This window comes from Pristiophorus japonicus, chromosome 20 (genome assembly GCF_044704955.1).
Source record: "Pristiophorus japonicus isolate sPriJap1 chromosome 20, sPriJap1.hap1, whole genome shotgun sequence".
Classification (NCBI taxonomy): Eukaryota; Metazoa; Chordata; class Chondrichthyes; family Pristiophoridae; genus Pristiophorus; species Pristiophorus japonicus.
Window position 1 is genome coordinate 62,306,750 of NC_091996.1, and position 27,914 is coordinate 62,334,663.

A 27,914-nucleotide genomic window follows, 5' to 3' on the forward strand; every position below is an offset into this window, starting at 1 on the left:
AGGTGAAGTGCGTCTTCCTAGCTCCAGAGGTAGAATTCCTGGGGATGAGGGTAGCAGCAGACGGGATCAGCCCTACTGCATCCAAGACGGAAGCGATCCAGAGAGCACCCAGACCCTGTAACACGGAGCTGCGTTCGTTTCTGGGGCTCCTGAACTATTTTGGTAACTTTCTTCCCAAATTGAGCACGCTGCTAAAGCCGCTACACCTGCTCCTACGCAAAGGTCACGAATGGGTCTGCGGGGACAGCCAGGAAAGGGCTTTTAATAGAGCACGCAATTTGTTATGTTCCAACAATCTGTTAACGCTATATGACCCATGTAAGAAACTTGTGTTAACGTGTGATGCGTCGTCCTATGGTGTCGGATGTGTGTTATAGCATGTCAATGCCAAGGGTCAGTTACAGCCGGTAGCTTATGCCTCCAGGAGTCTGTCCCAGCCAGAAAGGGGCTACGGGATGGTAGAAAAGGAGGCACTCACATGTGTATATGCGGTAAAGAAAATGCATCAGTACCTGTTTGGCAGGAAATTTGAGCTGGAGACAGATCACAAACCCCTAACGTCCCTTTTGGCCGACAACAAGGCCATAAATGCAAACGCATCGGCCCGCATACAGAGGTGGGCAGTCACGTTAGCTGCCTATGACTACACAATTCGGCATAGACCAGGCACCAAAAACTGCGCCGATGCACTCAGCAGGCTCCCACTAGCCACCACTGAGGGGGCTACCGAGCATGGTGCTGAGATGGTCATGGCTGTTGAAGCTTTCGGAAGCGAAGGCTCACCCGTGACAGCCCATCAGATTAAAGTCTGGACAAATAGAGACCCGCTATTGTCTCTAGTCAAGAAATGTGTCCTGAATGGGGACTGGGCAGCCACGTACAGGGCATGCCCTGAGAAATTTAAATCATTTCACAGGCGCAAGGATGAACTCTCGATTCAGGCCAATTGCCTACTGTCGGGAAACCGCGTAGTCATGCCCCAGATGGGCAGAGAGGTGTTCATCAGAGAACTCCACAATGGGCACCCGGGCATTGTCACGATGAAGGCAATTGCCAGGTCACACGTTTGGTGACCAGGGATAGACGCAGATCTGGAACTTTGTGTTCGCAGGTGCAACACGTGTGCCCAGCTGGGCCATGCGCCCAGGGAAGCCCCCCTTAGCCCCTGGCCATGGCCCGCCAAGCTTTAGTCACGCATCCATGTGGACTACGCAGGTCCTTTCATGGGGAAAATGTTTTTGGTTGTAGTAGATGCCTACTCCAAATGGATTGAGTGTGACATTTTAAATTCAAGCACATCCTCTGCCACGGTAGAAAGTCTACGGGCAATGTTCGCCGCCCACGGTTTACCGGACATCTTGGTCAGCGACAATGGCCCGTGCTTCACAAGCACTGAATTCCAGGACTTCATGGCAGGCAATGGAATTAACCATGTTAGAACGGCACCGTTCAAGCCAGCCTCAAACGGCCAGGCAGAACGAGCAGTGCAGATAATCAAACAGGGGATGCTCAGATTCCAAGGGGGTTCCCTACAAACCCGCTTATCACGCCTCCTGTTGGCCTATAGATCCCGACCACACTCGCTCACAGGGGTTCCACCCACAGAGTTACTAATGAAAAGGAAGCTCAAAACCCGATTATCCCTTATACACCCCACCATGAAAGAAATTGTCGAGAGCAGGCGCCAGTCACAATATCACTACCATGACAGGAATGCGAGGGCGCGATGTATTGATGTAAATGATCCTGTTTTTGTCCTCAACTACGCTGCAGAGCCCAAATGGCTCGCAGGCACTGTGGTTGCCAAAGAGGGGAATAGGATTCTGGTCGTTAAACTTACCAATGGACAAATCTGTCGCAAACATGTGGATCAAACAAAAAGGAGGTTCAGTAACCCCATAGAAGAAGCAGAGGAAGAACACGATATAGAGTTCACTCCACCACAGGTGACCGAACACCGGAACCAAAGGGAGGAGAGCCCAGTCACTGTGGGCAGTCCAGACAGGCCTGAGGCACTGCAAACAGCAGACACTCAGGCCAGCGCCCAACAACCGGAGCCCCAACTCAGGCACTCTACAAGGGAGCGTAAACCACCAGAGAGACTCAACCTGTGATCCCAATAAGACTTTGGTGGGGGAGGTGATGTCATGTATTCAACCAGCATTGTAACCCATGTATAAACTGACCTAAGTTGTACACCGTGACAACACTGACCACTAGGTGGGAGACACTCCTAACCTGGACCTTCAGGTATAAAAGGGGAAGCTCCACCCACCTTCATCACTTAAGTGCGAAGGAATAAAGGACAGGTCACAGACTGACCTTCTCTCAAGCATGGGCCTCGTGTGCATTTATACTGTGTCGTAAGGACGTATCAACTACAAGCAGACTGCCTGATGTGGGGCAGCCGAGTAGTCATGCCTCTGCGAGGCAGAGAGGCATTTGTCCGGGAGCTCCATCGCGAGCACCCGGGGATCGTTCTCATGAAGGCCATAGCCAGATCCCACGTCTGGTGGCCTGGTATTGACGCGGACTTGGAGCTCTGCGTCCGAAAGTGCACCATTTGTGCTCAACTCAGCAATGCCCCCAGGGAGGCTCCACTGAGCCCCTGGCACTGGCCTACCAAACCGTGGTCACGAGTGCACGTAGACTATGTGGGCCCATTCATGGGCAAAATGTTCCTCGTAGTTGTAGATGCATTTTCAAAGTGGATCGAATGCACCATTTTAAACTCGAGCACAACCTCCACCACTGTGGAGAACCTCGCAACCATGTTTGCAATGCACGGAATCCCTGACATATTGGTCAGTGACAATGGTCCGTGCTTCACCAGCGCAGAATTCCAAGACTTTATAATTGATCACGACATAAACCACGTCAAGACGGCACCGTTCAAGCCGGCCTCCAACGGCCAGGCGGAGAGAGCAGTGCAAATCATTAAACAAGGCATGTTTAAAATCCAAGGTCCCACGCTGCAGGGTTGCCTGTCGCGATTGCTGCTGGCATACAGATCTCGTCCGCACTCACTGACTGGGATCCCCCCCGCGCAACTGTTGATGAAAAGGACTTTAAAAACAAGGCTCTCATTAATCCTCCCAGATATGCACGAAATCGTTGAGGCAAAGCGCCATAAGCTGACTGAGTACCATGACAGAAATTCGAGGGGGAGATGGAATGAGATAGGGGACAAAGTGTTTGTACTAAACTATGCCATGGATCCCAAATGGCTTGCAGGGACAGTAACGGGCAAGGAAGGAAACAGGCTACTGGTAGTACAAATGGACAATGGCAAAACCTGCCGGAGGCATGTAGACCAAGTCAAAAGCAGATTTACCAACAACACTGCGGAACCAGAGGCAGACTACAATGTGGAATTCGCACCAAACCTGGTGGACAGACAGAGGGAACAACCTGAGGAAAGGGCAATCCCAACAGACAGCCCAGGCGAGTCAACAACAATCACACCAATCGAAACAGACAGCCCAGACGAGATACCAGCAACCACACCCAAAGAAAAACAGACACCAAGGCAAACAACTGAACCACAACTCAGATGCTCCATGCGAGAGCATAGACCACCTGAGAGACTGAACCTATAAAGACAATAAGACCTTGGGGGAGGGTGATGTCATGTATCTTACATTATTATATATAACTGTATCCTAACATGCTATACATGACTGTAATAAGATCTGACCTGTAACCACCAGCATACCTTACCACCAGGGGTGCACTTGCAAGAGACAGGTATATAAGGACAGGTCTCAGGCAAGTGCAGCATTCCAGAGCTTTGAAATAAAGGTGCAGGTCCAGAGTGACCGTGACTTCACTACATGCCTCGTGTGAATCTGTACTGAGGGGACAGGACTTTACAAATAGTGCACAAAATATAAGAGGTAGAGCACCATAGGTGAACCACCACAGATCACGGAGTTGATATCTGCAGAGCAAAAGGCCCTGGCGATAAGAGGGATGTCAGTGCTCCTGAGCATCAGAGACAGGGAGAGCAGACTTCACTGCTGTATGGTAACAGCATTAAATATCTCCGACCCACATCTCATACAAGACTCAGTCATGTTAATTTGATTTCAGCACCAAATGAAATATAATCACCTTAATCATGTGAATTTCAACATTTTTACATTCCCATGACTAAATCATATCCATCTCTACGCTCCTCTAGGGCCATCACGCAAAGAATAGCATCCTGTGGCCCCTCTGGATGGCGTTTCCTCATAAGAGCTGATTCCTTCTGAGGGTACACCATCACAGATATGAGCACTTCAGTGGGTCCTCTTAGACAGTCTCACTTAGACGGGATCTCACCTGCTGAATCACAGTTCACAAGTAAGCACAAGCAGAGAGTGCTGGTCGGGACAGCTGTGGAAAGACCATGTTGGAGGGCTCAGTCTGCTCCAAGCTCTGCTCAGCAGGACAGAGATGCTGAACCCTGGAGGCCATCAATGGAAAGGAGAATGACAGAGGGTCAGCAGCAAATGTGCGAAGTATTGGCAATCTTGGCAGACACACTTTCCACAATAGCACAGAGGATGGAGGGGTCCAACTCAAACATTTGGGGATTGATGTTACAGGCCATTGCGAGGATGTCGTTCATGGACAGAGTGGCCTCCTCTGTGGAACGTGAATCACGGCAATCTGAACAGTCCCTGCAGGCTCTGACCACGGCAATAAAGGTACAAACTGAGTACTGTTTAACTAAACAAGGTACAACCCTGGCTCTGCTTTAGTACGGCCCAAAGTGCCTGACTCACAAAATGGCTGGCCTTTTATACCAGAGCAGCACCATGTGCGTGCTGCTCAGTGGCCTCCAACAATGACACCATCTGGTGGCTATAAATAGCATGTACATACATGACACTATGGATAGCAACATTTCTGCCACTTTAAAAAGGATGACAGATACTTTAGCCATGGCCTTACAAGGCGTCACTGATCAACACTAAACTGCTGCCCCACAGAGAAACAGAAGTGATGTGCCACTGGCCCAGGAGAGGGTGATGGCAAAAGGGGACATGAAAATTGGTATTCCTCTCAAAGCACTCCCATGTCTCATTTGTTGCCCTCTCCCCCCCTATTCAGTACCTGGCATGCTGCCTCCTCTCCCGCTGGCTCAGTCTGCCCCTGCACAGGTGCAGATGGAGCAGTCATTGGCAGGACCCTCACTCCAACACCCAGAGGTCATTGGCCGTGAACATCTTAAAAGCCTGCCTCTACCTTCCTGAAGCCCCTGTAGGAGTGTTAGAGGAAGAAAAATAAAAGCTTTGTAGTTCATCGAGAGTATGCACATGGGCATTTTTGAAAATGGTTTGTTAGTATCTTTAATTTCTTAATTTACATAAAATGTATGAATTCTCACCACATTCCCGCATACACCATTCTTGCTTGGTGAATGCCAACTTGGGTTTTCGTTGCTTGGTGATGAATGTGAAGGCATGAATTGACTGAGACTAATTGGTGCATGTGCAATGGGTGGATAGTTGGTTACTGGACTGTTTTGTGTAAGTAAAGGCAGGGGAAGGGGGCAGGATGTGTGACAGCTACTTTGGTGCAGTGTGTGAGACTAACTGAACCTTCGAGCTATTAGGGCATCCCTGGCATCCTGGCTGCTGCGCTATGTTGTGCACACACAGCACCACGATTATCCTGGATATCTTCACTGGTGAAAACTGAAGGCCGCCTCCAGGCCGCTGAAGCGCTACTTGGGCATGTCGATGGCTTGCTCAATGACACATTTGGTTGTCATATTGCTCGTGGAGTTGATTGGTAGGATTCTTCAGAGGTGTCATCAGCCAGGTTTGAAGAGAGTATCCTTTGTCGCCTAGCAGCCACCCAATTAAGAATGGTTCCAGGTCTGAATGGGTTAGGGATATTGGACTGCTGCAGTATGATAACATTATGGCAGCTCCCAGGGAATATGGCGTGAACCTTTTCTTGTGTCACACCAGCTGAACATTGATGCAATGAAATTCCTTGCGGTTGACGAATATTCCTGGTTGATCTGGGACTGGTCGGATTGCCAGGTGTGTGCAGCCGATGGCACCCTGCACCTGTGAGAAGCCAGCCAGGGATACAAACCCGAGCACCCGCTAATTCTGACTATTATCAGCACAGTGGCGCATTTACATACCTCCCAGCCCTGGAAAACAATCAATCCGCCACCTGTCTTATACATTTATGTGCAGCCAACTGCAAGACTTTCGCTATGTCTCAGGTAGTGCTCTGGAAGGAACCATGAGCAAAGAAATTGAGGGCGGTGGTGACTTTCACAGCCACTGGTAATGCATGGCCACCATGTCCAGCAGATAGCTAGGAGGCTGCAGATGTCTGCCGCCATCTGACGTAACAATCTCAGCCTGCAGAAGCACTGCTCTTCTGAGAGGTCAAGGAAGTCTGTACATCCTTGTAATGTGGGTAGTGCCTCCTGCGAATTCAACCCCTCTGTTGCTCCCCTCTCTGTTGCCCAACTGCAGCTCCTTCCACAGCATGCTGTGGAGTTTTAATTCCAGTGTGTGTGTGATGTCTTGTTCAGGTTTCCCATCCAGACGTCAGCCTCATTGACAAGCTGGCTTCCAGTCGAGCGGGGAACACTGGACAAGAGACCACAACCACAGGTAGGTGCGAACTCTGACCCGGGGAGGGAGGGGTCCAATCCAGGAGTGTCCGATTCCTGATCCCAGAGGGGGTTCAATCCCGGGGTGGAGAGGTTCATCCGGGGGGGTCCGATCTGTGGCTCTGGGGAGGGGGTCCGATCCCCAACCCAAGGTGGGGGCTTGTGCTAATGGGACAGTTGCTTGAGGAGCCAGAGGGAAGCACTCCTCCTCCTCTTCAACGAATGCTCCCCGAGGCTGTCCTCGCCTTGTTGCAGTCACAACATCCCTGAGGAGGCCAACTACTGAGGTCAAGGAGCATTATAATGAGAGCCACATCTCCACCAGATGTGCCTTAGAACAAGCGCTTCAGATGCCTTGACAGATCTCGACGAGCTCTTCAGCACGCACCAGCCAGGGTCTCCAGAATCATTGGCATCTGCTGCACGCTTCACAACACAGAGCAGCAGCCAGGATTGGAGCTGCAGGAGGGGCGTGGTGCACAGCACACAGCCTCTTTAGAGGAGGAGGTGGAGGAAACTGAGGTGTAGATGGCACCAGCTGCAGTGCACATTGCTGCCTGGGAGGCCCGGATGACCTAATCACAGCCAGAGTTACCTCATTTGCTCCAATGCAGCTACATGCCTGCCACATGCTGTACTAAGCTGTCCGCCCCACCGACCCCCCACCTCCCACCCTGCCACAACACCATAAAGCATCCCTACAATGACCATGCCATTCCTCTCACCCAAAGCCTCAATGCTTGAGGTTAAATAAAATGTCACCATTCACTCCGTGACAAAGCCACTTCCAAGGTTTGAGGCAAAAATGGACAAGTAGTGCAAAGAAAAACTTTTATGTATGTAATCAAAATAACGAAAACTTAGCACTAATATTTTTTGATACACCCATGTTCATACCCTTGTGTATCTACTGTTGTATAATTTTTCTTTTGCGAGTGCTTCTACAAGGTGCAACCCATGTGGCTTGAGCAGAGGTAGTTACAGGCTCCGATTGCATAGACATTTTTGGCAGACGTCCTCTGGGTTTTAGAGTCAGTGATGGCCCCGCCAAAGTCTGCTCCTCCTACAACTGTGCAGTGGCAGACATCGGGATCCAAGGAAGCATGTGGGGCTCTGACTGAGGGGGAGGCAATACGGGAGAAGTGGGACTGCATTGAGAAGAGCCCCCATTTCCATGTCCCCTCTCACCAAAATCCCTCTTATGGGCCACCCACACTTCCCTGCTAGCAAGGAGTTAGCGAGCACCTTGCTGCACAGCAGTGGGCGATGAAGGCCCAAGTCTATGTTTACATCCCTCCTCGAGAGGAAGGCTATGAGCTCCTACCATCTGTTTTCCACAGCTAGCATGTGTTCTTGCAGGCGTCGCATTTGCTGCTCCATGCAGGTGGCCATCCTTTCCATGGAAGAGCACATCATCGCCATGGCCTCACACTCACTCTGTTCCTATCCAACAGCAGAATGAAAAGAAACAAAATCTCGCCTGAATATATCCAGGGACTCTGAACAGACCCACCACTGACTGCTTCTGTGTGATCTGTGCTTATAGCCAGTCCTCTTGTGGTTGGCACTTTACTGTTAGGTGGCGAAATTCAGTAGCGCCCCGTTTGGGGCGGTAACTTTTAACTTTTAGAAAATTTAGTATCTGGCGAGAGGCCTTGCCAAATTGTGTGAAATTGGGCGTTTTCACCCCAGGAGTGAAGGGGAAAGGTAACTGAGGCGCTAATGGCTCAGCTGGATGCCACGCGAGCTCCGACTGCTGCCATTGCCACTGGGTCCACCACAGTCCACTGGGGATCTCACGGTGTCGCTGCAACCCACCAAACTGTGCTCCAACAGATTGGTGGGGATGCTGAGATGCTGCCCCGGGGGAGTGGCAGTGGGTCAGTGGAGCAGGAATCTGTTGTCCTCTCTCACAATGACACCATTCCTGATCCCACCACTGCTGCTCCACCATTGCACTTGTGGCTGCCTGTCACTCAGCCAGCCCATACTGCTACTGCCTAGCCTACAGCCGGGCCTTCTAGGCCCAAAGCTGGTCGAGGGCATCCTGAAAGGCCATTTGTAGTCTCTGACCCTGACACACAGCAGCCTTCCATCAGCCGTGCTACAGCCACAGGGGACATGCTGCGGAGGAGCACTAGAATAGTAAAAACCAAGAGGGGCTAGAAGGAAATGAACAAGGGTAATTATTAAATACATTATGGAACTGGTTAGTGTTGTTATATACATTTTGATTGGAATGTTTCATCTTTGCTGTTGTCTGACTTTGGTATGGAAGGGCAAATGGAGGTGATGATGGGGACACCCAGAGGAACCGGGATAGAATTCACTGGAACCGAAGTGTGATGTGACGTTCGCGGACCGCCCTTGCAGAATTGTGATTGACTGGCTGCCTCCTCCGTCACTGGAGTTGCTGCTCCTGCTCCTCGTCCTCCTCTTCTTGCTCCTCCTCCTGCTCCTCCTCCTCCTCCTCGTCCTTCCCCTCCTCCTCAGGTGCTGTGGCTCTGCCTGGTGGCAGTGGCTGTGCCCTCGTGATGGCCAGGGTATGCAGCATGCTGCAGACGATGATGAATAGGGACATCTGCCCAGGCGAGTACTGGAGAATTCCTCCAAGTGGTCAATCGTTGCTTCAGCACTCCGATGGTCTGCTCAATGATGCTCCTGGTGGTGGCATGGCTCACATTATACGAGAGCTGGGCAGGAATGTTGGGGTTGCGGAGGGGAGTCATGAGCCAGGTGGATAGCAGATAGCCCTTGTCTCTGAGCAGCCAGTCACAAGCTTGATGTGGTGGCTGGAAGGTATCTGGTACACGGTCTGGCGCAGGATGAAGGCATCGTGGCTGCTGCTAGAATAGCGGGCACTGACGGTGAGGATTCTTCGTGTGTGGTCGTACACCAACTGTACATTCAGCAAGTGGCAGCCTTTGCGGTTACGGAAGACCTCAGGATTGTGATACGGTGCCCGCAAAGCGACGTGATGCAATCAGTGGCACCCTGCACCATGGGGAAGCCCGCTATACTGATGAAGCCACATACATGATCGTGCTGTTTCTCTCTGGTCATGGGGAAGGAAATGTAGTCCCTTCTCCTTATATACATAGCGTCTGTGATCTTGCGGATGGAGTGATGGACAGCAAACTGGGAGATGTTGGAGACGCCCCCTGTCACATCCTTGAAGCTCTGTGACCACATCATTGCTGAAGTGCAGCCTTCGAACACACTGTTCCTCAGTGAAATTGACGTAGGAGAACTGTTGCTGGAATGCCCTGGGAGGGTAAAATCACCTGTTGCCAGCCCTGTTGGGCCTTCTCCCTCTGGCCACATTTTGCTGCCTTTCTCTCTGCCTTCCTCCCTGTCGTGGCCCTTTCCTTCTCCCTATCTTGCTCCCTGCCTTGCTTCCTGTCCTTCTCCCTGTGCTGCTCCCTGCCTTGCTCCGTCCTGCTCCATCTTGCTCCCTATGCTGCTTGCTATCTGTCATGTATGTATGCTTGGGTTTACTAGCCACCAGGTGGCGCCACTGTCAGAGGTCATTGGGCTATGCGCACGTGTGTGCAGCCCAGGTATAAAAAGCCAACCATCTTGTAATGTAATCACTTTGGGCCCTAATAAAGTAGAGCCAGGTTTGTACCTGTTCGGAGTTTACAGTATTGAGTCTATCGAGTTATTGCATACACAACATTTGGCGACAAGGTAACAAGAACCTTCGCATGCAAAAATTAGCACAATTGGAATTCTGGAGTGATTCGTGGAGGGAGAAGATTGGGCAAACTTTGTAGCTTGCTTGAATCAGTACTTCGTGGCCAACAAAATGGAGAAAGAGGCAGACGCAGTTCGGCGCAGGGCGGTCCTCCTCACGGTTTGCGATCCAAAAATCTATGGAGACGCTGGATTTGAGCAAGGCCATCACGATTGCCCAATCATGCATGATGACGGACAAAAGCTTAAAGCAGATATCATTGAAAAATCGGAACTCGGCAAGTACTATAAACAAGATAGTATCGTTGTTTGACAGAGCTGCATATGACAGGACCTACACGACTGGTATGCGAAACCTGTGGCTGCCCAAAGTCCGCCAACGGGAATGAATCCGATATCACCGTGTTGGCATTGTGGGAGAAATCATTGGCATCATCAGTGTCAGTTTAAACAGTATATTTGTAAAGGCTGTTGGGGAGTGGGGTATCTCCAGCGCATGTGTCCGCAACTGAGCAAGCGTGCTGCGACACACCATGTGGAGAATGATGACCAGTCTAGCGTGGATCGGCATTTGCAATCCGAGATACCAGAGGAGGAAGTGTATGGACTGTATTCGCTCCTAACAAAGAGCCAACTGATAATAATTAATGTAAAACTTAATGGTGTGCCGGTATCGATGGAATTGGACACAGGTGCGAGTCAATCAATAATGAGCCAGGGGACATTCGACAGGCTGTGAGATATGAAGGCTGTGAGGTCTAAGCTGAGTCCAGTCAATGCCAAGCTGCATACGTACACTGAAGAACTCATAACGGTGATTGGCAGTGCAGTAATCAAGGTGTCATATGATGGTGCGGTTCACGATTTACCGTTATGGATTGATCCAGGCAATGGTCTAACGCTGTTCGGTAGGAATTGGTTAGAAAAAATCCAATGGAACTGGAACGAGATCAAAGCGTTGTCGTCGGAGGAGGATACTTCATGTGCTCAAGTGCTGAGCAAGTTCCTCTCGCTGTTTGAACCAGGCATCAGCAATTTCACGGGAGCCAAGGTGCAGATCCACGTGGACTTGGATGCAAGACCCGTCCATCATAAAGCTCAGGCAGCTCCGTACATGATGGGGGAGAAGGTCGAAATCGAACTGGACAGACTCCAGCATGAAGGGATCGTATCACCGGTCGAATTTAATGAATGGGCCAGCCCCATTGTTCCCGTGTTGAAAAGTGATGGCACTGTCAGGATTTGTGGAGACTACAAGGTTACGATCAACCGAGTTTTGAAACAAGATCAATACCCCGTTACCGAAGGCTGATGACCTGTTTGCAACGCTAGCCGGGGGGAAGTCGTTCACAAAATTGGATCTGACGTTGACCTACATGACACAGGAGCTGGTCGAGGCGTCAAAGAAACTTACGTGCATCAACACTCATAAAGGACTGTTTATCTACAACAGGTGTCCTTTCGGAATTCACTCGGCTGCAGACATATTTCAGAGGAACATGGAGAGCCTACTGAAGTCCATTCCTAGAACCGTCGTGTTCCAAGATGACATACTGGTCACAGATTGTGACTCCGCCGAACATCTAAACAATCTGGAAGAAGTTCTACATCGTCTGGACAAAGTGGGACTCAGACTGAAATGCTCGAAGTGCATCTTCAAGGCACCAGAAGTCGAATTCCTGGGGAGGAAAATTGCTGCTGACGGTATCAGGCCTATGGACTCGAAAACCAAGGCTATCAAAAATGCATCTAAGCCTCAGAATGTGATGGAGCTGCGTTCATTCCTTGGTCGACTCAACTACTTGGGTAATTTCTTACCTAGATTGAGCACCTTATTAGAGCCACTGCACATGCTGCTAAGAAAAGGCGACAACTGGGTTTAGGGTGCGTCTCAAGATAGAGCTTTTGAGAAAGCTACTAATCTGCTTTGCTCTAACAATCTGCTGGTACATTATGATCTGTGTAAGCGTCTAGTATTGGCCTGTGATGCTTCGTCATATGGAGTTGGTTGCATGCTCCAACAAGCTAATGAGTCGGGTAAACTTCAACCTATTGCATATGCTTCAAAAAGTTTGTCAAAGGTGGAAAAAGCCTACAGCATGGTAGAGAAAGAAGCATTAGCCTGTGTGTATGGGGTTAAAAAGATGCAAAAGTACCTGTTTGGTCTTCGGTTTGAACTGGAAACAGATCATAAGTCATTCATTTCATTGTTTTCGGAAAACAAAGGTATCAATACCAATGCATCATCCCGCATCCAGAGGTGGGCGCTGACATTATCTGCCTATGATTATATCATTTGCCATAGACCTGGCACCGAGAATTGTGCCGATGCATTGAGAATTGCCCACACCGGAGGTGGAAACGCCACAACCGGCAGACCTACTGTTAGTCATGGATGATTTTGAAAGTGAAGGAACCCCTGTCCAACAAGACGTGGATCAGCCAGGTTCCGATATTATCGGTTGTGAAACATTGTATCCTTAGTGGTGATTCGTCTGCCATACCCAAGCAAGTGTGTGAGGAGACCAAACCTTACATCCGTCGGAAAGACGAACTATCCATTCAATCAGATTGTATACTGTGGGGTAATCGTGTTGTTATGCCCAAGAAAGGCAGAGATAAATTTGTGCATGATCTACATAGCACGTATCCCGGTATTGTCATGATGAAAGCCATTGCCAGGTCTCATGTATGGTGACCTGGAATTGACTCTGATCTGGAATCATTTGTGCATCAGTGCAACACTTGCATGCAGCTTAGTAAAGCACCAGTGGAATCTCAGCTGAGTCTGTGGTCGTGGCTGTCTAAACCATAGTCCAGGATCCACATCGACTTTGCAGGTCCCTTCCTGGGAAAGATGTTCTTAGTTGTGGTGGATGCTAATTCCAAGTGGATAGAGTATAGAGTCATCCAGCCCATCCACAGTTACCATTGAGAACCTTCGTGTCATGTTTGCTATGCATGGTCTGCCTGACATCGTTGTAAGTGACAATGGATCTTGCTTCACCAGTATGGACTTTTAAGAGTTCATGAAACTCAATGGTATCAAACATGTGAGGTCAGTACCATTCAAACCCACATCCAATGGACAAGCAGAGCACGTGGTCCAAACCATCAAGCCGAGTATGAAACGTGTAACTCGAGGTTCACTGCAAACTCGCTTATCACGCATATTGCATAGTTACAGGACAAGACCCCATACGCTTACCGGGGTCTCCCCTGCTGAACTATTGATGAAGAGAGGTCTCAAGACCAGGCTTTCTCTTGTCCACCCTGACTTGAATAATTGTATCGAATACGAACGTCAAAGTCAGCAAGGTATCATGATCGTGCTACTGTGTCACGCAACATTTCTATCAATGATCCTGTGTATGTACTGTACTGAATTATGATCAAGGTCCCAAATGGATCGCCAGTACTGTTACGGCCAAGAAGGGTAACAGAGTGTTTAGCGTTAAGCTCAAGAATGGGCAGACATGCAGGAAACATGTCGATCAGATAAAGCTGTGGCACACGGATGAACCGGAACAATCTGAGGAAGACACAATCAGTGACCAACCAACCCAGCCTCAGTCATCAGAGGACTCCGCTGTTATCAATGAATCTGGACTTTCAATCACTCACATGATCAATGAATCTGGACTTTGAATCCATGACGTGGTCATTGCCACTCCCATCAGGTCGGCTACCCAGCCCCTAGTCATAACAGACTCAGAATGCTCGCCCAAGGCTGGAGTTGAACTGAGACATTCAACTCGGGAGCGGAAAGCCCTGGACCATCTCAATTTGTAAAAAGACCGTTACTAATATCTTAAAGGGGGATATTGTCATGTATGTATGCTTGGGTTTACTAGCCACCAGGTGGCTCCACTGTCGGAGGTCATTGGGCTGTGCGCACGTGTGTGCGGCCCAGGTATAAAAGGCCAGCCATCTTGTAAGTTAATCATTTTGGGCCCTAATAAAGTAGAGCCAGGTTTGTACCTGTTCGGAGTTTACAGTATTCAGTCTATCGAGTTATTGCATACACAACACTGTCCTTCTCCCAGTCTTGCTCCCTGCCTTTCTCTCTGCCTCTGTCTCTGCTTAAGTAATCTCCGATGGTGACATCGGAGCAGGAGGTTGAGTGCCAACGCAGCCCCCATGAAACGATATAAATATTGTGGTTTCAAATCTGCCCTCAATGAAACAAGGGAATAATTAGGAGGCAGAACAATCCTTGACGTGATAATCGCTGCAATCTGTCCACCAACCACTCTGCCTATGTATTCGCAAGCTGCACAGAATAATAGCTGACAAAAATTGTTGGTAAAGATGGAGCCTTTAAATAGCGCTCCTCCAACCGAATCCCGACTGCAACTCAACATCTGAAGCAGGCGTTGTCAGCATCAGGCGGTAAGTGAGGGGGCGTAGCCAATTTTCTCTTCTGGGGTGGTAACCGGGTGCTGCGCATGACGATGCAGGAGCAAGGCACTACCTCTTAGCGCCTCCACAGAACCCCTGCCCAATTCTACGGGGGGGTGGGGGCGTGGCCGCTGTTCTCGCCGCACCTGGGCGAAAAACCATTTGCAACGGCAGGCACATAGGGGGCGAATTTCGGCCACTTTGTAACTTCTGGGTGGTCCTCTGTGCCCAATGTTTATGACCATACTCGATGCCTAGTGCACAATCCAGCCGCCACCACTGTATCTGGGAGATTATCTAAGACAAGACCCCTAAACTTGTAAAACAAAACTGCAGAGTGTGGGGGGGGTTGCTTCAAAAGGGAAATGAGTTTCATGAATAGAATTTTGTGTAATTAAACAAGCATTCCAAAATGCCACATTTCGCATAAACAGAATAAATTGGGAATGTTGAGGTAAACCATGCATAGCAGAACTGACATCACTCAATAAATTAATTCTAAAATGAGCTCTTTAAAGTCCTCGATACTAAGTTACTCCTGTCCATCTGTCTGTATATCGCAGCCTCAATAAGACTTTCAGATGTCTTGTACCTTGAACAAAGAATTCACTGGAGAACTAACACAGTGATGCAGAGACGATGGAAATTCCACTCGATGAAAGCAGAGTTATTGTCCCATTTACATATCTGTTTTTAGATCTCCTTTGTCATTCCTCAAGGTGAAACAAAGGTTTTATTCGAGGAAGGATGTTACCAGGGATCAGTGGTAGCGCTGTCTCCTCTGAGTCAGAAGGTCATGGATTTAAGTCCCACTCCAAGGTCTTGAGCACATAATCTAGGCTGACACTCCAGTACAGTACTGAGGGAGTGCTATATTTTTGGAGGTACCATCTGTTGGATGAAACATGAAACCGAAGTCCCGTCTGCTCTCTCAGTTGGACTTAAAAGTTTCCATGACATTGTTTTGAAGAACAGTAGGGGAGTTCTCTCCGATGTCCTGGCCAATATTTATCCCTCAATCAACGTCACTTAAACAGATTATATGGTCATTATTGTTATGTATTTCCAGGTACATTAAATGTATAAGTACAATGGTGCACCACAGAGGGTGCTGTGGTGGGAGACCTGAAAGTACCTGCAAGACAGAGTATAAAGGCTGCCCACCACACCTGGGAGGCACTCTGGAGTTACACAATAAAGGACTAAGGTCACAGCAGTTACTACAACACCAGACCGTGTGGAGTCAGTGATTTGAGTGCTACATACACCACATTGGCGATGAGGACACGGACGAACTTCGCGCAACCATGGCTACTCTGGGCTCGTTAAAGGATTTTACGGTGGGAAATGATTGGGAGGCCTTTACGGAAAGGCTCGAGTACTATTTCACAGCAAACGACCTGACGGGGAACACAGACGCACTGAGAGAGAAGCGTAAGGCGGTATTGCTTTCCAGTTGTGGTGATGAGGTTTACTGTCTCGTCAGGGATTTGCTGCCACCCGAGAGCGCCAGGGACAAGTCATATGAGGAGCTGATCGCACTCATTCGTGACCAACTTAAACCGAAGGAGAGCATCCTCACGGCCCGGCACAAATTCTACCACCACTGCAGACCTGAGGGCCAGGATGTCACCAAATATGCTGCAGACCTCAGGAGACTCGCGGCACTGTGTGATTTTGGCACACACCTTGATGAGGCGTTGCGAGACGTTTTTGTTATGGGGATTGGTCATGAGGGTCTCCTTCACAGGCTGCTATCCACTGAACCTACAGTCACCCTGAAGAAAGCCATCACCATCAGCTGGGTGTTTATGACCTCGACTTGCAGCACCAAGCAGATGATCCACACAGTCTCGAACCCGGCAGGTACTATCCACAGGATAGCACCCACCATGGACAAAACTGCAGAACGTGGCTCTGCCCAGGGCAGAGAACACGGATCTCGGGGTCCTGGAACTCAGAGTCCGCCAAGGGGGGCTAATCGAGTAGCACCATGCTGGCGCTGCGGAAGAAGCCATGGGGCTCACCGGTGCAGGTTTGCGGAGTACACGTGTAATACCTGCCACACGAAAGACCACCTTCAGCGTATGTGCAAAAGACACCTGACTCACCATGTGGCTGAGGAGATGGTAGAGGCTCCATTTTTCAGCGAGGAGCAGGCAGAAGAAGATGAGGCGTTGCTTGGACTGTATACGTGTACCGACGATTTGGCCCCAGTGATTATGGAAGTCAAGATTAGCAGAGTCCCAGTGAGTATGGAAGTGGACACTGGATCGGGTCCGTCGTTGATGAGTCAGAGAACTTTTGAAAAACTGTGGGTCAACCCAGCTGCACGACCCAAGTTGGTCCCGGTCACGGCAAAGCTGCGTACCTACACCAAGTAACTGATACCTGTTCTTGGCAGAGCGGAGGTGCAGGTATCTCATAGGGGTGCACGGTTTACCTTTGTGGGTCATTACAGGCGATGGGCTGACGCTTCTCGGCAGGAGGTGGATGGGGAATGTCCGTGGAAGCTGGAAAGACTTCATTCCTCCACAGACTGCTGGTCCCCGGGTTCCCAAAGAGCAGCGCCGACCGAGCTGAAGGAGGAAGAAGCCGTTCATCGGCACTCTAAATCCACACACAGGCGACAGCAGCCTAGAACTCCTGACCTCAAGCAATCCTGCAGTCTCAGCCTCCACAGACGAGCAGACCCTGGAAGAGCAAGTGTTCAAGTGCGGGCCGATCGCTGAGGTGCGAGCTGGCGACGCGCTGCGGGCGATGAACGGGAGGTCCATCGATGGTCGACAAGTCCGGGGGGGGCCCACGTGGAGGAAGAGTCGGGCGGCGGTCACGGCTACGGTGGAGGCCGGGACAGCGGCGGCGGTGGTGGTGGCTATGGCGACTACAGGAGAGGCGGCAGTCACTGGGACAGGAGCGGAGGCCACAGGAGAGACGGCAGTTACTGGCACAGCGGCAGGAGCAGAGGCTGCAGCGGCGGCGGAGGCTACGGTGGCGGCAGGTACGACTCGGGAGAACGCGACAGCTACTCGAGTGGGCGCAGGAGCCAGAGCGGAGGATACGGCAGCAATCACGAAGGCCGTTCTCACAGGGACTATGACGGATCGAATTCAAAGAGCCAGATTCAAGATCGGATTGTTTTGGCTGTTTTCCTTCCTTCTTTCTTCTTCCTTCTATTCCAGAGAGTAAAACGTCAGGCCCGCGAACTCAAGATGGTGGCGAGCCTCGTGGCAGCAGAGCTCTGCAAAGAACAAAAGCAAGCAGTACAACTAAAATGGCGGAGCCCAAGGGAGGCCTCGTGGGAACCACAAGATGGCGTCTTAAAAGGGAAATGCACCCGGGAGCCTTAAAAGGGCCTTACACCGTTGGCGGTCCCCACAAAAAGACTTTTGTAAGGCAAGAGCGAGTCTAAATGTGTAATGTGATTTGTATGATGAACTGATTTCGGATAAGAGTTGATATTTTTATGCTGAATGGTTACTATGTTTAAAATGATGGATATGAATGATTTACGAAAAGAGTTATTACCACGAGGTACAAGTTAAAGAACTAATGGATCCGTGACTAACATGCCTAAGGGGCGAATGCGATTTTCGATTTTACGTGATTCATGCAAGAGTTCAGCGGCTGCAGATGAGCCGCCAAGGCGACTACGGAGAACAGAGGCAACGCACTAGTTGCGATACCCTGTCTCAGCGCAGCCCATTTCCTCAGGCAAAAAGGGGCAGTACTCTGCCACCGTACCTCACCCAGTGGAGCTGGGATTAAATAACTGTTCAGTGCACCTGCAATCTTTTGACATAACATTTGTACCACATATCATATGCACCATTTAAATGTACTGTCTATATTATATATTCCTGCTTTCTGTTGGAGGTTATACTCGTGTACTTCATCACCCATGTAAGGACTGCAAATACCACATGTAGCATAATCTCTACATGGGGGGGAAGAGGGGAGTGGATGGTCATGGACTCACACTCACAAACCAACCAGGATGAACAAGGCCTAGGTTTCCGGCAATTGCTTTTGGAACTGGGCGGTGGGGGGGGGGGAGTGAGATGTTATGTATTGTCCAGGTACATTAAATGTATAAGTACAATGGTGCACCACAGAGGGCACTGTGGTGGGAGACCTGAAAGTACCTGCAAGACAAGAGTATAAAAGGCTGCCCACCACACCTGGGAGGCACTCTGGAGTTACACAATAAAGGACTAAGGTCTCAGCAGTTACTACAGCACCAGACCATGTGGAGTCAGTGATTTCAGTGCTACATACACCATAATTATCATTTTGCTTTTTGTGGGTTCCTGCCATGTACAAATTGGCTGCCACGTTTCCTGCATTACAACAGTGACTATACTTCAAAAGTACTTCACTGTCTGTAAAGCATTTGGGACATCGTGAGGTTGTGAAAGGTGATATATAAATGCAAGTTTTTCTTTCTTTTATTTCTAATAATATTGCAAGGGAACTGATTGAGGATGGCCCTGGGACTACTAGGAAGAAGACTCAGGGCCCGAAGTCCATGAATGGGATCTTAAAGTCTGGGAATATATGGAGGAGTTTGAAAATCTGGGAGAATGGAGAGGGAGGTCCCAAGAACACTGGAAAGTGAGGATCAAAAAACACTAGAGCAAGCCCCAGGAGCTTTGGAAAGGGAAGGGCCCAAGTTGTGTGCAGCTTTGGCGTTGGTTCTGGGATCAGGAAGCACTGGGAATGTGATCGAGGGATTTCTGAGCATTGAGAGGGAGCTCTGGGATCCAGGAGCTGAGATAAGTCTGGGGAGGGGAATTCTGGGATCCAATTTGTTGATCAGGGTCTAAAGAGTAGAAATTTGATACGGGCGCTAGCGTAAAACAGGCAGGAACGCTTCAGTCACCAGTTATGTTGAAGTCAACGGAGCCGAATACCGGGCGGACGTTGCGATGCCGTCCATTTTGCGCTAACACCCAGCACAAATTTGTATCCCTAACAGCCTTGTGAGGGAGGGTGGCCCAGTGCAATGGGACACAAACTGCTACAGGCTCCATCAAACTACCAGGCCCCAGCCTCCCACTGTTTTTCTGCCCATCAGCCTCTTCCCCTCAGGTACAGCCCCCCACCCCCAACCCTCCACCTCTTTCACCATCGTCAACTAGTTCTGGTCTTTATTTCCCACCTTAAAGTATGGGAAAGGTGGGAAATGAATGGATGGAAACATTAGCGGCTGTGGATGCTTAATTTTCTCCCCCAGTGAGTGCCAGGAGCATTTTGTTCCCTTATTCTTTAATAAGCATTTAAAATTCCATAAACAAACAAACATTACCTCATTGAATGCTCAAAAGTTCATTCGTGCAGTTTCCTCATTCTTAGCTATGTAAAATATCCCTTAAACATCAAACATTGTTCAGAAGAGAGTTGTTTTCAACATCAATCCATTCTTGATAAATACTTTACTCAAACATGTGCTCCCGAACACATGTGTTGCCTGTTGTTAATAAATGTAAATAAATATCAGCCTTGCCTGTAATAAAATCATTGACACCTCAGTCTCCCACTTATTTTAAAGTAATTTGAAGAAAACAAATGAACTTTTCAGATTCTCACAGGATGAAGAGATGCACTGAAATAAATCCATTAAAATACAGAGTGAAGAAGGAAGGAAATAAACTGACACTTCACAACTCTGAACCTTTATCAGCCCAATAATACTTCAGCTATTTACTATACTTTATATAAATTGAAATTCTTTTATCAAACTTTTTTTAAATGGACTTTTATTACTCTCTCTCCATACCAAAGAAGCAAGATCTTGCATTTATACAACACCTGTGGCATTCTAAAACATCCAAAGTGCTTCACAGTAAGGGGAGAGTCGGGGAAATGACTAAGCTCACAATGAAAGAGATAGATTATAAGGAGGCTTTTGACACATGGCGAGGAAGATAGCAAGGCAGGGGAATTTAGGGAAAGGATTCCATAATGTGGTTGTAGGCTCAGCCATGTAGGTGCAGCAAGAGATGTGAAGGAGGCCAAGGTTCAGAAGGATGAGGGTGAGCACTGGCACATAACGTTGCAGGATGTCACAGAAACCGGTAAAGGCAAAGGCCATGGAGGGATTTGTCAACAAGCAAAAGGATTTGGAACTCAATGCATGGAGTGACAGGGAACAATGGAGGTTGTGAAGGACAGGAGGAGCGACAGGGCAGCAGGACATGACACGAGATGGGATAGAGGGTAAAGATTTATTTTGATAAGTTTCAGGTTATATTGCGCAAGAGACAGAAGGCTTGTGAGAAGATTGTTGGAGAAATGGAGCCTGGAGGTGACAAAGGCATGAATTAGGGTTGTGTTGAGAATGAGATAAGAGCAGAGGAGAGGAATGTTGCAAAGATGGTAATAGGTGACTTTGAACATTTGAGGGTTGAAACTCAGGGCTAAACACTACACTAAGGTTGTGTACCATCAGGTTCAATCTGAGAGCAGCAGTCAGTCAGGGAGATGGAATTACGCACTGGGCTTGTATCATTTTTGGCAGAAGATAAACAGGACGGTTTCAGTCTGGTGATTTTAATGTCCCGATTTTTAACCCCCCCGCGGGCAATGACAACAAGGTGTGCAGGGGATTAAAATAAAGGTTTTCTTATGGACCTGGAGGAGCAGGAGTGGAGCCTTGGGTTCAGAGCAGGAGGAGAAGCAATTTCAAGAGATATACTGGCTGTACTGGGACAGATTGGACTGGAACCAAGCAAGGGCAGTGCCAACCAAGATGGACCACAGAGGAGGAGGAAGATAGAATGGTTGACTGTATCAAACATCATGGAGAAGCCAAGCAGCACAAGGAGGGATAGTGCTTTATGTTGGCAGTCACCAAACATGTCACTGACCAGGGCAATCTCAGTACTATGGGCAGAGCAGAAATGGGTCTAAAGGTATTTGAACAGAGTGATGGAAGAGGTGGGAATGAAGTTCTATGATGCTTACACAATGGAACAGAGGAAAGCAATGTTTGAGATAGGGCCATAAATGGAGAAGACAGAGTGTTTGAGGGTGAAGGGCTGATGATGCAGGGGAAAAGAAACTGAGGAAAGCTAGCACCGAGACAAGAAGAGCTAGATGTATGGTAAGGACCTGGGTTGAAAGGAGGCAGAGGATGGGTCCAATGAATTAGTGGAGCCTATGGAGGTGAAATTAAGGACTGAAGCAAGGTTGGATTATGGAGGAGTTATGGCAGTCAAGCAGATAGTCTTACCCTTTGAATGAAAACAATCCATGAGTTCCTCACACTTGACATTGGATCTAAGCATGAAGAGAGAAGAAGAGGATCCGAGATGGCAGCTTGTCATCAAAAGAGGAGATTGGGATTGTCCTTAATCTCCTAGATAATAGGAGGTTGGCCATTGAGAACAAGGCCTGTTGTTGCTTAAGACATTGCTGAATGATCGGCTGTGCACCTTCAGAATTAAAGATGCTTGTTAGTGATACAAAACCGCGGCCATTGCCATCGGTGTTGATGTCCAGTATGATGTTGAGTGAAGACAGGAGTCCAGACAAATGAGAAGCAAGCATTAAGAGAATTTAGGTAAAGGTTGAGATTACCACGATGAGTGATCACTCAGCACAGAGGCTGATTGAGGGAAGGAAATTTATGAGGAAGTTGCTCGTGGACTTGAGAGGGAGGTAGGCAGTAAGGACTTTGAAGGAAAGACAGCAGAGGTAGTACAAGTTGAGGAACACAAAGCAAAAGAAACCAGAGGAGTGAGGGAACAGATTGAGATGGGACCTGGTGTTGAGAGCAACATTGCTGCCATGCCAGATTGATGGAAGTTACAAACACGCCATTCGACCCAACAGGTCTATGCCGGTGGTTATGCTCCACACAAGCCCAAATGGTGGAATATGTAGTTGGGTGGGCGATTTCAGTGCAGGGGAAGGAGTCACTGTCAGTGAGCTAAGTTTTGGTCAGCCCCAAGATGTTGACTGCCTCGTCCAAGATAAGCTCATGGACAGTGCAAGTCTTATTCACAAGGGAGCAGATATTATGAAGGGTAATGTAGAGTGGACAGATAGAAGGAGATCCATGGATGACCATCAGAGGATGGGGCCAGGGAAGTATAGAGAGTGAGGGACAAAGTGGACCATGAGAGGTTGCTCCCTAAAAAGGATGTAGGCATGAGTTGCACCAGTAGAGGGGAATGAGGTAGTGTAAGTTGCTGCTTTGCGAAATCAACAGAGGCACGACAGAGGGCACCTAGAATAGAACAGAGGGAAGTCATGAGCCCTTCCAGGAGGGAATCAATTGGACGGTAGCAAGAAAGAAGGTCAGTGGAGTAATAGAAAGGGCAATAAGCAGATGACAGATCTTAATAAACTGTGTTTGTATTCAGGGTGGATAGTGTCAGACAACCTGCAGGATACGCTTCAAAGAGATAAATTCATGAATGATAAAACATTATTATCCCAACACAACTGGCATTCTTACTTTAAATATATAAATGTTAGGAATACAGAACCATTCAACAGTCTCTCACCCCCATCCATAGCTCATACATTCTCCTTCTCCACAGTGACTAAATTAATACAAACACATCAAACAGGAATGCTAATTTATACTACACAAAAGAAAATTCTACACTATCTAATTTTATCTTTACTCTCTGATTCTAATTTATTTCTCTGACAGATAGCTCACACAAAGGCTGTTAACTAAGAGTTGAATATTTTCCTTGTCTGACTCCAACATGGACATATTGAACTAATTTATTGAAACTGACTTATGTTTCAATGATGTGATGGAGTGCACCTTTTCCACAAAAATAAATCATGCAAAGTTAAGAAGTGAATTAACTGCTTCTCTGATGTCACAGGCCTCCAGTGTTCACCTCTAGAGTCGTGGAAAAATCAAGCTCCCTACAATGTGCCTTAACATCACCCACACATGATGATGATCATTATCATATGCAGTCCCTCGTATCGAGGATGACTTGCTTCCACGCCAAAAAAGAATGAGCTCACAGGTGTTTCAATGGAGGACCTAATATTCCATATCCCGAATTACATCCTGAAGAGTGGAAGATGCCTGTGCATGGATTTTTTTAATGTGTGGTGGCCATTGTACACCAGCCACCACATGGGCTTGACAGAGCTAAGTCTTGGTCCAGTGGCAAGGGTTACCCAAGAGGACTGGAGACCTGCTCTGCTGTACAGGCCTAGTGCGCACACATATCGCAGTGTGGGCTGGCCCCTGCTGCCCCTGGGCCCCTGGCCCCAAACTCACGCCTCCTCTGGGCCCCATCACATCCCTCCACAGTCTCTTGCCGCTCCTGCTGTATCTGCCCACGCTCCAATCACCGACCTGGACCTTGATGAAGTCACTCTTCACTGCCATCACCCTCCTGCACCAGCTCGTGCTGCTCCCTGAAGTAGTATGTCTCCATGCTGCTCCCGGGCCGCCGGCCTCCAGTCCTTTTATGGCCCCGACCTGCCGCTGATGTTCTCACGCAAGTTGGGGCCTCCAAACTGCTCCCGGGCCGCCGCATCTCTGCTCCTCATGAACACCCCCCACAGCACCATTTTTGTGAACAAGCAATCTCTGTGACCTCTCAGAAAGCAAATAATTTAGGGTCAATTTGTGCCAAATCATGGCCCATTTAAAACGGAGATGAGGAGGAATATCTTCTCTCAGAGAGTTGTGAATCTTTGGAGTTCTCTACCCCACAGAGCTCTGGAGGAGGGTCAATGAATATATTTAAGGTGGAGATAGACAGATGTTTGAACGATAAGGGAGTCAAATGTTATGGGAAGCGGGCAGGGAAGTGGAGTTGAGGCCAAGATCAGATCAGCCATGATCTTTGTTATGTATGAAACACCTTGTAACTAGCATTCTACCGCCACCAGAGGGCACATCTGTTGGAGTCCCAAGGGATCCTTTGGGAGCACTGCATATAAGCAGGCCTCCCATGCTTTGCCAGCACTCGGGAGTCAGAATAAAGAGACTAAGGTCACACTTACTCAAGTCTACAGTACTCAGTCACATTTCTTTGTTTGAGACATACAACTGGCGACGAGTAATAGGTAACGAACCATTACATGAAAATGCAGAGAACTGTTGGTATCCTGGAGAAATTCTCAGAAGGTGACGATTGGGAAGCCTTCATGGAGCGGCTTGACCAATACTTCGTGGCCAATGAACTGAAAGGGAATGAGAACACTGCCAAACGAAGGGCGATCTTTCTCACCGTCTGCGGGGCAACAACCTATGGCCTCATGAAGAAGCTTCTTGCTTCGGTGAAACCAACAACCAAATCATATGAAGAACTGTGTACGCTGGTCCGGGAGCAGCTAAATCCGAAGGAAAGCATTCTGAAGGCAAGATATCAATTTTATACATGTCAACTGTCTGAAAGCCAGGAAGTGGCGAGCTACGTCGCCGAACTAAGGCACCTTGCAGGACATTGCGAATTCGATGGATTCCTGGAGCAAATGCTAAGAGACTTTTTGTGCTTGGCATTGGCCATGAGGTTACCCTTCGCAAACTATTGACTGTTGAAACACCGCACCTGAGCAAAGCCATAACGGTAGCCCAGGCATTTATGTCCACCAGCAATAACACCAAACAAATTTCGCAGCATTAAGATGCATCGGCAAGTACTGACACAAAGTAACGTTGTTTTCAGGGAGGAATGCATATGGCAGAACGTACACGCCTGCAGCTGCACGACCTCAGATGGCTCAGAGTCCGCCTTTAAGTGTGAATGCGAGGCAAGTAACACCTTGTTGGCGCTGCTGAGGTGATCATCGAGCCCATCAATGCCGCTTCAAACACTATGCGTGCGAAGGCTGTGGAACAATGGGACACCTCCAGCGAATGTGCAGATGAGCTGCAAACCCTGCAAACCACCACATTGCAGAGGAAGACCGATCCATGGCGGATCAAACTGAACTAGAGACTCGAACCGAGGAGGCAGAAGTGTACAGGGTACACATCGTCACCACGAAATGTCCACCGATCATGTTAAAAGTTGAACTGAACGGAATTCCAGTATCCATGGAATTGGACACGGGTGCGAGTCAGTCTATCATGAGCAAAAAGGCCTTCAAAAGGTTGTGATGCAACAAGGCACAAAAGCCCAAGCTGAGCCCTTTTCATACCAAGCTGAGAACTTACACTAAAGAGCTGATCCCTGTAATTGGCAGTGCAGCAGTAAGTCTCCTATGATGGAGCAGTGCACGAACTACCACTATGGATTGTACCAGGAGATGGCCTCACACTGTTCGGCAGAAGCTGGCTGGGAAAAATCCACTGGAACTGAGATGACAGCCAAGCGCTTTCGTCCGTCAACGAATCCTCATGTGCCCAGGTTTTGAGCAAGTTCCTGTCGTTGTTTGATCCAGGCATCAGAAATTTCCTTGGGGTGAAGGTGCAGATCCACTTGGTTCCCAGTACACGACCCATCCACCACAAGGCATGTGCACTGCCATACATGATGCGAGAGAAAGTGGAGATCGAGCTGGACAGGCTGCAACGAGAGGGCATCTTCGCGCCGGTTGAGTTCAACGAGTGGGCCAGTCTGATTGTTCCGGTTCTCAAGGGCAATGGCACGGTCAGAATTTATGGGGACTATAAAGTAATGATTAACCGTTTTTCGCTGCAGGACCAATACCCGCTACCCAAGGCAGACGATCTATTTGCAACGCTGGCAGGAGGGAAGAAGTTCACCAAGTTGGACCTGACCTCAGCCTACATGACGCAGGAAGTGGCAGAATCTTCGAAAGGCCTCACCTGCATCAACACGCACAAAGGTCTGTTCATTTACAATAGATGCCCGTTTTGGATTCGATCGGCCGCGGCTATTTTTCAAAGGAATATGGAGAGTCTGCTAAAGTTGGTTCCGCACACCGTGGTTTTCCAGGACAACATATTGATCACAGGTCGGCACACCATCGAACACTTGCAGAACCTGGAAAAGGTTCTAAGTCGACTAGATCGTGTGGGGCTCAGGTTGAAATGCTCGAAGTGTGCTTTCCTGGCGCCAAAGTCGAGTCCTGAGGAAGAAGAATCGTGGCAGACGGCATCAGACCCACCAACGCCAAGACGGAGGCCATCAAGAACATGCCTAGACCACAGAACGTGATGGAGCTGCGGTCGTTCCTGGGACTTCTCAATTATTTTGGTAATTTCCTACCCGGGTTAAGCACCTTGCTAGAACCTCTACATGTGTTGCTATGTGATGGAGATGACTGGGTATGGGGGAAATCACAAGAGACTGCTTTTGAGAAAGCCAGAAATCTGTTATGTTCCAACAAACTGCTTGTTCTGTATGACCCATGTAAGCGTTTAGTGCTAGCTTGCAATGCGTCTTCGTACGGGGTCGGGTGTGTGTTACAACAAGCAAATGAATCGGGAACATTGCAACTGTCATTTATGAGTCCAGGAGTTTGTCCAAGGCCGAAAGGGCCTACAGCATGATTGAAAAAGAAACTCTGGCATGCGTTTACGGGGTGAAAAAAATGCACCAGTATCTGTTTGGACTTAAGTTCGAGTTAGAAACTGACCACAAGCCGCTCATATCACTATTCTTAGAGAGCAAAGGTATTAATACCAATACCTCTGCTTGCATCCAAAGATGGGCGCTCATGCTGTCTGTATATAACTATGTAATTCACCTAGGCCAGGCACAGAGAACTGCGCAGATGCTCTCAGTCGGCTACCATTGCCCACCACCGGGGTAGAAATGGCACAGCCTGCAGACTTGTTCTTGGTGATGGATGCATTTGAAAATGAAAAGTCACCCATTACGGCCCACCAGATCAGGACCTGGACCAGCGAGGATCCTTTACTGTCCCTTGTAAAAAACTGTTTCCTCCATGGGAGCTGGTCCAGCGTCCCAGAGGAAATGCATGAAGAGATCAAGCCGTTCCAGCGGCGCAAAGACGAAATGTCCATACAGGCGGACTGTCTTTTGTGAGTTAATCGCGCGGTTTTACCCAAGAAAGGCAGGGAAACGTTCATACACGACCTACACAGTACCCACCCAGGCATAGTAATGATGAAAGCTATAGCCAGATCTCATGTGTGGTGGCCTGACATCGACTCAGATTTGGAGTCCTGCGTGCGCCAATGCAACACTTACTCTCAACTGAGCCATGCACCCAGGGAGGCACCACTAAGTTTGTGGCCATGGCCCTCCAAACCGTGGTCTCG

General features: G+C 48.8%; 1 protein-coding gene and 1 long non-coding RNA gene across 2 annotated transcripts in view; both read right to left on the minus strand.

The window, feature by feature from the left end:
• LOC139233049 (uncharacterized) overlaps positions 1-17,949 on the minus strand; it is a 95,702-nt gene extending 77,753 nt beyond the window's left edge. The window contains exon 1 of the mRNA XM_070863569.1: positions 16,840-17,949. Coding sequence (XP_070719670.1) covers positions 16,840-17,505 — 666 coding nt within the window. The 5' untranslated portion in view covers positions 17,506-17,949. The remainder of the gene's footprint in view (positions 1-16,839) is intronic.
• Positions 1-27,914, minus strand: part of LOC139232941 (uncharacterized) — a 251,097-nt gene that overhangs the window by 211,823 nt on the left and 11,360 nt on the right. The window lies entirely within an intron of this gene.